This window comes from Megalobrama amblycephala, linkage group LG16 (genome assembly GCF_018812025.1).
Source record: "Megalobrama amblycephala isolate DHTTF-2021 linkage group LG16, ASM1881202v1, whole genome shotgun sequence".
Lineage (NCBI taxonomy): Eukaryota > Metazoa > Chordata > Actinopteri > Cypriniformes > Xenocyprididae > Megalobrama > Megalobrama amblycephala.
The window spans coordinates 15,936,423-15,950,745 of NC_063059.1; the positions used below are offsets into that span (position 1 = coordinate 15,936,423).

General features: G+C 39.5%; 1 protein-coding gene across 3 annotated transcripts in view; it reads right to left on the reverse strand.

Moving 5' to 3' along the window:
* The window catches only part of abr (ABR activator of RhoGEF and GTPase), a 343,069-nt gene that overhangs the window by 221,906 nt on the left and 106,840 nt on the right, over window positions 1-14,323 (reverse strand). For all 3 annotated transcript variants that reach the window (XM_048161871.1, XM_048161872.1, XM_048161873.1), the window contains exon 2: window positions 11,151-11,329. In XM_048161871.1, the coding sequence (XP_048017828.1) occupies window positions 11,151-11,329 (179 nt within the window). The remainder of the gene's footprint in view (window positions 1-11,150; window positions 11,330-14,323) is intronic.

Sequence of the window (14,323 nt, forward strand, 5' to 3'; positions counted from 1 at the left end):
CACAGGTCTTGTCTGTTGTCTGCTTGTCCCACTGTGTCTGTTTCTGTGTTACAGGAGGAGGCGGTGGATTTGTCTAACGTGCCCGCAGAGTATCAAGACCTGAGGGAAGTGTTCAGTAAGTCCCGGGCTGCTTCTCTCCCTCCACATCGTCCCTATGACTGTGCCATAGATTTAGTACCCGGTAAGTCTCCGCCTAAAGGCAAACTATACTCTCTGTCTGCTCCCGAGAGGGAGGCCATGGAGAAATATATTTCTGATTCTCTTGCAGCGAAATTCATCCGCCCTTCCTCTTCTCCAGCGGGGGCGGGGTTCTTTTTTGTGGGGAAGAAGGATGGGTCTCTGCGACCTTGCATTGATTACCGAGGGCTGAACAACATCACGGTAAAGAATACTTATCCTTTGCCGTTGATGTCTTCAGCCTTTGAGAGGTTGCAGGGAGCATCCGTTTCACTAAATTGGACTTAAGGAACGCTTATCATTTGGTTCGCATCAGGAAGGGGGATGAATGGAAGACCGCGTTTAACACCCCTAGAGGACACTTTGAATACTTGGTCATGCCCTTCGGGCTGTCCAACAGTCCAGCGGTCTTCCAGGCACTCGTCAATGACGTGTTGAGAGACATGGTCGATCAGTTCATTTATGTCTACCTGGATGACATATTGATATTTTCCTCGTCTCTCCAGGAACATGTTCAACACGTCAGACGAGTGCTTCAGCGTCTGTTAGAGAATGGGCTTTTTGTCAAGGCGGAGAAATGCGAGTTTCATGCACAGTCTGTTTCTTTTCTAGGGTACATCGTCTCGTCTGAGGGAGTTCGCATGGATCCTGACAAGGTTAAGGCTGTGGTGGATTGGCCAAGTCCAGATTCCCGTAAGGCCCTACAGAGGTTTCTGGGATTGGCAAATTTTTACCGGCGTTTTATTCGCAATTTCAGCCAACTAGCCGTGCCTCTGACCGCCTTGACCTCCCCCAGAACGACCTTCAGGTGGTCGGATGCAGCGGAAGCTGCATTTGCCAAACTGAAGAGTCGCTTCGTTTCGGCTCCCATTCTCATTGCCCCTGATCCTTTGCGTCAGTTCGTGGTGGAGGTCGACGCGTCAGAGGTGGGGGTAGGTGCAGTACTATCCCAGCGTTCTCCCACGGACGATAAGATGCATCCTTGCGCGTATTTTTCCCATCGTTTATCTCCAGCCGAACGCAACTATGACATTGGTAATAGAGAGTTGTTGGCAGTCAAATTAGCGTTGGAAGAGTGGCGTCATTGGTTGGAGGGTTCGGGGGTACCCTTTATCGTATGGACAGATCATAAGAACCTTGAGTATATTCGATCGGCTAAAAGACTTAACTCCAGGCAGGCTCGGTGGGCACTTTTTTTCGGACGTTTTGATTTTTCTCTATCGTACCGCCCGGGCTCCAAAAACATCAAGCCCGATTCTTTATCTCGCATTTTTGATCCTTCCGAACGCCCGTCTACTCCCGAGTGTATTCTTCCCGAGACATTAGTGGTCTCCACTCTTACATGGGAGGTCGAATCGAAGGTCCTGTCGGCCTTAGAAGGGGTAACGCCTCCGCCCGGATGCCCACCGAACCGTTTGTTTGTGCCGGAGAAGTTAAGGTCCTGCGTTATCAAATGGGGTCATTGTTCCAACATGGCTTGTCATCCAGGGGTTAATCGGACCAGGTTTTTGGTTAAGCAACGATTCTGGTGGCCAGCTATGGCTCGTGACATTCGCAGTTTTGTTTTGGCTTGCTCGGTTTGCACCACTGGCAAGACTTCCAATCGACCCCCAGATGGGTTACTCCAACCGCTGTCTGTCCCTTCGAGACCTTGGTCCCGCATTGCGCTAGATTTCGTTACCGCCCTCCCACCCTCCCAGGGGTACACGGTCGTTTTGACCGTGGTGGACCGGTTCTCGAAGGCGACTCATTTTGTTCCCTTAACCAAATTACCCTCTGCTAAGGAGACAGCGGTTACCGTCGTAGACCACATTTTTCGGTTACATGGCCTCCCGATAGATGTGGTGTCCGACAGGGGTCCCCAATTTGTGTCCAAATTTTGGCAAGAGTTTTGTAGACTGCTGGGGGCGACTGTCAGTCTTTCCTCTGGGTTCCATCCCCAGACCAATGGGCAGACCGAGAGAGCCAACCAGGATTTGGAGCGAATGTTGCGATGTTTGGCGTCCAAGAATCCTTCCTCCTGGAGCCAACAACTCTCTATGATTGAGTACGCACATAATTCATTACCAGTGTCTTCTACGGGCCTCTCTCCGTTTGAATGTAGTATAGGTTACCAGCCACCTGTGTTTCCCAGTCTGGAATCTGAAGTCGCGGTCCCCTCCGCTCACGCCTTTGTCCAGAGGTGCCACCGCACTTGGAGCAGAGCCCGTGAGACTCTGCTGCAGGTGAGGGCGCGCACCAAGGCTAAGACTGATCGCCACCGGTCGAAGCCTCCCGTATACGTCGTTGGTCAAAAGGTGTGGCTTTCTACTAAGAACATTCCGCTCCGCTCCGTTGCCAATAAATTAGCTCCTAAATTCATCGGCCCGTTCCCTGTCACCAAAATCATTAGTCCGGTGGCAGTCCGACTCAAATTACCTCCAGCGTACAGGAGGATTCATCCCGCCTTTCATGTTTCCAAAATTAAACCCGTTTTTCACTCTCATCTTAATCCGCCTACTCCGGTTCCTCCACCGCCGCGACTCGTAGATGGGGAACCTACTTATTCGGTCAATCGCATTCTGGACTCTAGGCGGAGGGGACGCGGATTCCAGTACTTGGTGGACTGGGAAGGTTACGGTCCGGAGGAGAGAAGTTGGGTTCCTGCCAGGGACATCCTGGATCACTCCCTCATCGATGATTACAATCGACAGGTAAGGAGCTCTGGGAACGCCGTGAGGCGTTCCTAGGAGGGAGGGTACTGTCACGGTTCATGAATCCGCTGTCTCATTCTGGTGTCTGTGTGTTCTGTAGTGTGTCACCTGATTGTTTGTGTGGGCGTCGCCGCTGATTATCTGATCAGCGGCAGCTGGTTGCAATTACACCTGCCTATATAACGCCTTGTCTTTCGTCTCTTGTTTGTCAGATCGTTGTTTGGAGTCCTGGTGTTGTTGTCTCGTGTTTGCTTGTGTTGTTTGTTCCTTGGACTGGATTTCTCGTCGTTGTTTCCTGTTCCCTGTTTCCTCGTTTGGATTGTTCTCTGGATTTCACCCACGGATTACACAGCACTGTTTCACGGACGCACTTCACCAGTCACCATTCATCTGGACTCTCATCGCCCATCGAGGTCCCTGCGTCACCACTCTCCTGCTGTGTTCGTTGTGTTATCTGTGACTGACCATCTGTGTGTGAAGCTCTTAATAAAAGAGATTAACTTGCTATTGCATCCGTCATTATTTACGTGACAAATAAAGGCCTTCTGAAGCGAAGCAATTTGTTTGTGTAAAAAAATATCCATATTTAAACAAGTTATGAAGTCGAATATTGGATGCATCAGGATATTTATTAATATTTCTGCAATAATGTTCATAAAAAAAAAAAATCATATACACCTAGGATGGCTTGAGGGTGAGTAAAGGTTAGGGTAATTTTCATTTCAAAGTGAACTAATCCTTTAAATGGAGGGCTATTGCCTAAGTTAGGCTGGCTGTGTTGAAATATTTTAATAGTGGTTTAATTTTTAATTTAGTTTAAGAATGGTAAGGAACGGTTCCAGTTATATTTCCACTTGAACTTGGTATGGCACGGCATGGTTACAAACTGTTCTCTGTCCGAAATCACTCAGGACTGGTCTCTTGTCTGTTGCCTGACTACCAGTTTCTCTGCATTATTTTAATGAAGTTAACACAGATTAATAAAAAAATTAAAAGAAATATCTGATCATCCTCCATAACGCAGTCGCTATTTACATCTCATATCATCTGTTGATTCTTGTGTCACCTAGGCAACGACGGACTTATTTTTATTACATTCTACAGAGCACTGTTATCAGCCCCACAGTGGAAAAAGAAACTATATCCATACTGCGAACAGAACAGTTAAGCAACGAGAACGGTTTGGCTCGACGGTGGAAAAGTAGCTATGGATGCCAATAAAGAACCTTGATTTTTAAGAGTGTAACAGCACAAATCAACAACCTCAATTTTTTTTTTAATTAACTGCTAATTTTAGCTAATAATGGCTTGTTTCCACCGAGCAGTATGGTACAGTAGAGTACAGTACAATACGGTACACAATTATTTCTGTTTCGATTGTCAGAAGTGGAGAATGATATCAAAATACTGAAACGTACCGTAACACTTTTTTTGGGACCCTTTGGGGTACCTAGCACAGTAGTCCAGTACCTAAAGGGTGGAGCTAGACTCAATGCAGAACGATGACTGGTTGACAGAGAACTGTCACTTGCAGGTACTACAAAGGAAATGATAACACAAGAGGCGCCATTTTTTAAATATACAGTTGAAACACAACACTGTTGCAATACAATGTCGGTGCATAGCCGAGAAACAAGAACAAGATCTGCTTTATGTCCTCCATTGTTGTTTACTGAGTCATTTTCTTCTTCGTGCGAGAATGAACGTTGATCGCTACTTTCCGGCATACAGTGCTCAGCATAAATGAGTACACCCCCTTTGAAAAGTAACATTTTAAACAATCTCAATGAACACAAAAACAATTTCCAAAATGTTGACAAGACTAAGTTTTATATAACATCTGTTTAACTTATAACATGAAAGTAAGGTTAATAATATAACTTAGAGAACAAAATTTTCAGTTTTACTCAAATTGGGGTGATGCAAAAATGAGTACACACCCCACTGAAAGTCTCTGGAGCACAGCTAAATTTTAGACTACAAAATGTCTAATTTTACAAGAATTCAACCACAGGTGAGTCTAACTATTCATTACACAGGTGTCCAGCAGACAGTTGACTATAAAAGGGTGTTAAAACCCCTTCCCATTTCATGCTGTCAGCAATGGAACCACATGGAAGAGAAATGTCACAAGACCTGAGAAAGAAAATAATTTCTTTACACCAGAAAGGTGAAGGCTACAAGAAGATCAGCAAAGCTTTACTTATCAGTCAGAATACTGTAGCAAAGGTGGTACAAAAATTTAAAAAAGATGGAACTGCAACCATCTCACAGTGACGTCCAGGTCGTCCATGGAAGTTGACACCTCGACAGGAGCCTCTTTGAGGGTTGAAGAAAATCGGCATGCAAGTTCACTGCAGTTATCTAAAGAAGTAGAAAGCCAAACTGGGGTGACTATTTCCTGTGACAATACAGTGTACACTGCAGAGGAATGGCATGCATGGGTGCCGTCCACGAAAGAAGCCTCTCCTAAATCCCACGCACAAAAAAGCCCGCCTAGATTTTGCCAGGGCCCATGCTAACAAAGATGAAGACTACTGGGACTCTATACTCTGGAGTGATGAGACCAAGATAAATGTTTTTGGAACTGATGGCTTCAAAACTGTATTGCGTCGCAAAGGTGAGGAATACAAAGAAAAATGCATGGTGCCTACATGGTGCCTACAGGAAACATGGTGGTGGCAGTGTCCTTATGTGGGGCTGCATGTGTGCTGCTGGTGTCAGGGAGCGCATTTCATTGATGGCATCATGAATTCACAGATGTATTACTCTATACTGAAAGAGAAGATGCTACCATCACTCTGTGCCCTTGGTCGTCGTGCACTTTTCCAACATGGCAATGATCCTAAACACACATCTAAAGGCAGGAACACACCAAGCAGATGGTCGGCCGTCTGGCAGTTTTTGTTCATCGGCCGACTAAGTTTTCTCAGTGTGTTCCGCACCATCGGGTGAAGTTGGTCCTTGTTGTCTTTTTTTTTTTCTTGAAGAATGGAAAAAGATAGATGTTGCAAAATGTCACCAACTTGTTCATTCCATGCCTAAAAGACTTTGTGCTGTCATTAAAAATCATGGAGGCCATACAAAGTACTAGATGTAATAGTTTTTGTTGTGGGGCGTACTCATTTTTGAAAAATGAAAAATGTGTAATCTAAGTTAACCTTACTTTCATGTTATAAGTTAAACAGATGTTATATTAAACTTAGTCGTCAACATTTTGGAAATTGTTTTTATGTTCATTCGAGATATTGTTTAAAATGTTACTTTTCAATAGGGGTGTACTCATTTATGCTGAGCACTGTACACCAAGTAAAGGTACTGTTGGCAAATGGAAACGCAAGCTGGATCAGGGTTTACCGTCCCGAATTGTACTGCACAGTACCGTTCAGTGGAAAGAGCAATAAGTATGTTCCACTTTGCATGCTTGTGAACTATTCTATTCCATTTTGTAAAATAAATAAAAATTCCAACAAGAAGAAGTGCACTTTAAATACAAGGATGATGCACTTATATAACTGCAAAAAAAAAAAAAAAAATTGTGGAATGTTGGACACTTCATGCACTCAACAGTCACAGGTTTCCTTATGTGGTCTAAAATTCATATACTAAACGGTAGAGTGCATAGTGTATAGTTTAAGTGCATATGTATTAGTCATGTATACATTATTTGAGACACATTTGAGTTGACTGTTTGCTAGCTAAACACATATTGAACGGTTATAAAACATATATTGATGTATAATAAACAGTTACATTAAAGACAACAGAAATACTAATTATATAACATTATATTATTTTTTACAGATTTGGCAAGGGGTATGTAAACTTATGAACAGAACCATATTTTTATAGAACAAAATGAAAATAATTTTTAGTTCATATTTTTGTCTCTCTTTCGAACTGTACAGTGGCACGATAAATCTAGGATATGGCAAAAATAGTTTATAATGGTTGTTAAAGTTATTAATGAAAATGATTATAGTGTGGTACCAAGACTATTCTGGCATTTTATTTTAGGGGGTTTCCTGGATCAGACAAGGTCCACAACTCCTCCTTTAACAGATATAAAGCTCTTATGTACTCCCAGTAATAACACTCAATGCATCAATGAAATACACTCAATTCACATTAATGTCATAAACACTTCCGCATGTGCTGTTTTAAGGGGAGACGGAATTATAGATTTGTTCATTTAATCAAGTTGAAATTTACACAATTTAACACTGTACACTATGAAATCGGTATCAACAAAATCAAGATGACCATTTATCAAAATCCTTTAACTGCAATTTCAATTGCCTACTGTAAATAATATTTCAAGATTAATGTTCTGAATATAACATTTTAAATATAGTAATATGAAATGTTGGGAAAAAAGAAATGATACTATTATATATGAAGCTAAAACCACTACTTGGTGGTGGCAAGTCATAAGAAGTGAATCAAAGAATCATTCATTCAACTGATTTGCTCAAACCGGCTAATTCATTCATAAAAGAAGCAAGTGTCCTCTCACTTTACGAATGGGTCATTGAATAACTGACTCACCTGATTTGTTCAAAAACAGTTAATCATTCAAGAATTAAACACTGTTGCTGTGAGATGCAACTTTTCTGCTTTGCTTGGAACTATTTTCATTAAACACATATAAAGCTCTCCTGTACTCCCAGTAATAACACTTAACGCATCAATGAAATACACTCAATTCACATTGATGTCATCAACACATCTGCATGTGCTGTTTTAAAGGGGAGACGGAATTATAGATTCATTCGTTTAATCAAGTTGAAACTCTTATAGAGTGATACTCTATTAGGAGTGACTGCCTGCAGCGCACACACATTTTGCAAGTGAGTGTGTGAGCTGAGTGAGGTCAAAATCTGGTTGACTGAAATTTGTCCACCCATACAACGGAAATGAATCAATACTGAACTTACTTAAGCTGGACAATGATACCATTTTCTTCTAGAGCTGATGTGCAGCCAAAATTATTTTCCTGTTATCACTGTAAAGCTGCTTTGACACAATCTGCATTGTAAAAAGCACTATATAAAATAAAAGTGATTTGACACTCATTCAACACACAGATGTCAAGCTATTTACAACCATCTTGACAAATGCAGTTAACATTGCATGATCATTGTAATCATCATCATGGAATAACATTTGAAAATTTCATGGTAATCTTTGAACTGAAGTCAGTAAGGAATCCCTGATGATGTCCATTTACTGCTCAAAAGAGGAACTAGAACCAAGTAAGATGGCAAATGATGGCATAATACTTTGGCTTCTCTTTTTCTCACAGAACTTCTAAACACTGGTTGACACAACATTACCATCAATGGGAACTGATATAAATGAATGGTACACTAGTTCATCTCTCATTCATTTGATTTGGTGAGGCAAGTCTGTAGAAACAGGCTTCTGATGATGTCAGAGGAGGCGATACATAGTGTGAGTCTCTGTGCATTGGTTATATAAGGTTCTCAGACCTCCTCAGAACACTGCCCACATGATCAGACCCTCTGAGAGGCTCTAATGAAAGCGAGAGAGGAGGCAGAGAAAACACACAGCACGTTTCTAATGAGGAAATTGCTTAAGTCCTTCTCCATGCTTGACTTCACCTGCAGTCAAGCTCACAGGGGCAGGTGACTGCTTTGTTTTCTATATCATATAAAAATGCAGTTACTGAGACATGCTAGAGTAAATTTAAGGCTATAGGGAAGAGAGATACACTAGCTGAAATGATAAACTGGCTTAAACAGGCATTGTTTATAGGGTATATCAAATAGGGAATGGCCAGTCACTTCACATTTAGAGAAAAAAAGGAAGATCTTGATAATAAAAAATGTTTTTCCTCTAAGGTGTTAAACTGAAGCCTCTTCCCTTTAGTTACAATTGCTTTATCTTTGTAAAACTTTTGTTGCAACAAAAACAAAACAAAAGACCATTTGGATTAATCACGCATTTACACTTAATATATTTTGTAATAGAGGGCTCCATTATTCCATGAGAGGCTACGTGCAAAATATGAAACTGAACAAAGAAATGTGTCCTGAATTGTGTCAGGAATTGTATTAATATCAAAATTATTTAATTTATGTATTATTTATTATATATTTTATTTTATAAATGTTTTCATTATGCAATAAAATTTGTTTTATTGAAATGTAAAATAAACCTTCAAATATGTGATTTTCCTATATCAGGTTTCACAGCTTATATTTCTTCAGTAATGGAGCAGAACTATAAAGGCACAAACACTGTAAGGCAGCACTTCATCTGCTCTACCACTAGATGGAGATGCTGTTGTAAAAGCTTGAGCCTGGTTACACATCACTCTCAAATTCAACACTTTAACACTCATTACCTGTCATACAATGAGAATAGTCATGCGTGTTTATAATGGGCGTAAATACATGTGACAAACACATATACCTCAGTGTCAGTTTAATCCCTGAAATGCACATTATAAATGGCCAAATACATTCATCATTACAGAAAGATTGAGAAATGTCCATCTGATTGAAAACTATTTGAATATTTAACCCTTAGATTAGAAATATTAGATTAGAAGTTTGTGTTATCACTGTGTAAAATAATTGAAAGCCGTTTTTTTTTTTTTTTTTTTTTTTAAATCTTTATTATCTAAACTTTTTTTTGACAGCCAAACCCCTATGACATAAAATATTTACATGAGGCACCCCCTGAGATTTTAAATTAATATTTCAATAATTAAATAAAACATTAGCATTCAATGGTTCTCTTATGTTACACATGCAGGCAAATTAATAAAATATTTTGTCTTTTTTTGTATGTTTTATTTGGATTTTTTATTTTAAAATTATTTATTTTAATTTTACTTTTTATTATTGAAAAATTAGCTTTTCATCCACCCCCTGCAGTTCCCTCACAAACCCCAGTTTGAAAAACCCTCATCTAATGCAATGAAAATTTTAAGTTTGACTTCAGCGTAATAATAATTCTGAGGGTTTGTTGTATGGATATGTTCCATTTACCATGGATTGTTATTGTTTTAGGCATTAAGACACTGGCACTGCATTATACTCAGTATGCTATGCTGAGACACACCAGGTGAGAATGGACTCAGCAAAGCATTTATTTCATTGCCTGAAGCTATGAAAGTGATTTGGCAAAACAACCACACCGTTATTTTTCATGTCAGTAAAGCACACCCAAGTGAAAGTGAAAGCAATGAAGAGAGTGATGCTGGCTGATTGTGAGCTGACATTAACAACAAAGGCTGGTAAAAAGACAGTGAAGTTCCTCAGACTTTTTTAGCCCACCTAAATCTCATGTTTTGTGCAGGATCATGCTATTAAATGTGAAGAGTATAACACTGCTCTCTGTAACAGCCATTAAAATCTTAACAGAATATATTGCAGATACAACAACAGATCCCAAACATTTATACAGCATGTCTGTGCAATGCTATAAAGCTAAACCTAAAAATAGTGCTTTTAAAATCTTCATATCCTCTGTGTATGATGTCATCTCATAAACACTACATACACTTCAACAGTCTTAAAGCGATAGTTCACCCAAAATTAACATCCTATAATCACTTAGTTATCCTCGTGTCATTCCAAACCCGTATGACTTTCTTTCTTCTGTCGAACACACACACACAAAAAGATATTGTTAAGAAGATCACAGTCTCTCTTTTTAATAACCTTACAGACCTCAAACTTTTGAATGGTAGTGTACATTTTTGGATGAACTCACATTAAGAGCATTAATAAAAACTGCAGTCATTACAGCTGAACATGAACACATACAAAGCTCCTCTAAACATATAAACAGACCAAACCGATCTCACTGGAAAACATAAATGTTTTATGAAGTGGCGATAACATAAGGATTTCATATGAATTTTGTAAGCATGAAGGTCCACCCCTAAATATAACCATTACTGGAGTGTAAGCAGATCATATGGAAATGCACGAATGACATTGCACAATCCAAAATGTAAAATAGTTATGAATTGCCATGAGAGTGTTTTGGACAGACAGATTTAAATGGCGGAATGTGTTTAATCCAATATATGAATAGAAATATACATTTCACTAACCAGCATTAAGTATGTTTACAATAACACCAGTAAGCCAGCTTAAGACGGCAAAGAGGTTTTTGGCAGCGTGTTAGCAGCATACTTTTAACTGACTGTTTAACGGCTGTTTCTTCTAATCCTAAACACACACACACACACACACACACACACACACACACACACACACACAGTCAAAAATACAGTCATACCCCAGGCAGTAGCCCGTCAGGTGGCGTGGGTGAGACGGCCTCTCCATCCTGTCCCCGTGCGCAGAGGTGAGGGGACATGGTAGGCGACTCGTCTATGAAAGGCATGGTCTCTGAGCCATCCTGAGACTTCCTGTCCTCTGCAGTATCTCCTTCATAGCCATCAGTGTTGTAGTTAAAGTCTGTGGGGAAAAACAGAAGAGGTGTAAAGTAGAGCTACAACAACAACAACAACTATCTACTATCTTTCTTCCGCATTGGAACGTACATCCAAGATGTAGGGTGGGGACTTGGTTCTATGCATCAGTTGTTGATTGGATTTTGACGTGGACGTTGCACTCAAAAGTGGAGATAGATCAACACAGAGTTTGCAAGGGCAGAGTTTAAGTGGGCTAAATGATTGGAGATGTCCTGCATACGTCACCACTCTGTCGTTTTACTGGTAGGTCCAGTTATGCCATTTTGATAAAACATTACGTGATCAAAGCATTTTTTAAAACATGAAACGTGCACGGATGAATTGTTTACAATAAGATCTATAACTTGCATTTAGAAAATTAATTTCATGACAACTGTTTAGGTCAAGCATGATTTCTTCTTCATTAATGGCACCAATCGGAACTGCAAAAATAATAATGATTGTTTGACAACAGGGTTTCCATTGTCTGAAAACAGGTAGTCCCACCTCAATCTCACACCACTGGTTGTTGGGCTGCTCAAACAAACATTACCAATGTTGAAAGTGGCACTGTTTACATGATTGGGAAAATCAATTCACAAATGGGGCAATTAGTTGTCTGTGCAGAACATGGAGGGTGTTTTGTGGGTACAAGTGACAGGTTCTGTAGAACAAGAAGGGAAGGGGTTAGTGGGAAATGAGTGGGCATTTTTCAGATGTTGTAATGCACCATTACACAGGCTGCTGTGGCTGACCATGCAGTGGGTGGAAAAGTGATTTATCAAAGCTCTGCCAATATCAAAGATCCCAAGCAGAAACAAGCAGAGAAGCAATTTTGAACAGCTAACTAATACACACCTTTTTGATTATTTGGTTTACACAATTAAATAATCGTTTTACAAAATGTTAGACTAAAAGTGTAACTTCACAACAGAATTAACAGTACCAAGTTATTCTAACTTGAATGGGAAATGCATTTAAATTACATTTAAAACATATGTCAGTACCACACCGTTTACTATACTGCATTTAAACCATGCTAGCCTTCGATTGTTAAGGAGCTTTCAAGCTAACAGTGTTTTGAAGCAACAACAACAACAACAACAACAAAACCTGGAAATCTATTTTTATTGCAAGTTTGCAATGTGAGGTGACATAAGTGATAATGACAAATCTACATACTACATGCTAAAACATGCTAATGGCGCATATAGTAATACTGTATCACTGCATGGTAAAACATGCTAGAAATGTATTAAAACATGCTATCTTCATGCTAAAAATGCTATTAACAACTAACAAAATGCTAAAACATCTATCTAGTATTTCACAGAAACTACATAGAAAATATCCCAAAATATTCCCTCTTAAACTGAACTTACAGAACACAAAGGGGGCCCATATAGGGGACCAAAAATCTCCTGTCAAAGTGTTTATGAGTTCAGCAGTATTCACAGGAGACTTGTCTTCATTAAAATGGAAAATGCAGTGTGTTTGTGTCAAGACACACTCCCACATGGCCAGAGACTGGCACATAAACAAAAACCTGCTTGACAACTCAACCCCGAGGGGCGGGGCCAGCCCGTCTGTCGCTATGGCATTCCCTAAGGTTGTTACTGTGAAGACCAATCATAACTAACAGAAGAACAGACCAATCACAACCAACAGAGGAACAGACCAATTTTAACTCAACTTGGTCACAATGGCATGTTCCTTTCACTTGAAAACACACACATTGTGTGTCAATATCAAAGTGACACTGTCTGTCTTTCAATAACTCAGGGAAGTAACAAAGCATATACCATAAGGCATCGTAAAATTAATGGTTGTTTCATTTATTTCAACTCGTCTTTCATGTTAATACTTAAAAAAACAAAGCTTTAGTTGTATATATATATTCTAATTGGTTTATGTCTATGCGTGTGAACATGTTTTAGACATTAATAGAGGGGCTGGTCGTAAGAGGAAATAACTGCTCTGTTTAAATGCTGAGCAGGAAATGGGTTGAATGTGGGTCAACAGGCTCTCACATCCTCTCTGCCTACAGCACATTCATTTTGCCCATTTTCCTCCACTTGTTACCGCTATTTTTCTGCCACCGCTATGCGTACTCAGCTGCAAGTGATGTAACTGTGACATTTGCTCCAAATTGGTCTATAGTTTGATCCTCAAATATACTTTTATGGCATTTCATTGATACTAGGAATTGAACCCATGACCTTGGACAGACTTAGGCTACAGGAAAATGTACTGGTGAATCTCAAGAAATGTGTGAAAAATATGCCCCAGGTTTAATATTTCACCACAAATTTAAAAATGAAGAAAAAAAAAAAAAATCTTAAAAGGAAATAAAGTTGTGATATACCTTTACTTTATGTGCATTTACGAAAAATGCACAAATCTATTACAGTTTCATTAACTGAAATACAGTAAAAAAATAAAAATAAAAATAAAAAAATAAATAAATAATAAAATTAATTAAAACAATAATGAAAATGTAGAGAACATTGATAATAACTAGGGCTGGGCGATATATCGCATGCGATTGTCTCACGCATTTTGTCAGTAAAGCCGGTTGCCTGATTACCGCGAAATCGCCATCACCTGCTTTCAAATGGAGCGCCATTTAATAGACAGAACCGTAGATCACTGACAAGCTACGCAATATAGCGTTCATTATCGCAGATAAATTCTGCGATAAATTCTGTCTATTAAATAGCGCTCCATTTGAAAGCAGGTGATGGCGATTTAGCGGTAATCAGGGAACCGGCTTTACTGACGAAATGCGCGTGACAATCGCATGCAATATATCACCCAGCCCTAATAATAATGAAAATGAAAAAAAAAATCTCAGAAGTAAAATGTCTGATATCATTGAGTTAATTGTCATGAAAATAATGTCACGGTGCAAAAAAAAGTTAATCGTCCTAAAAAAAATAAATTGAACAATAAATATAAATAAATAAACATGAATAAATAAATTCTAAAAGCAATAAAT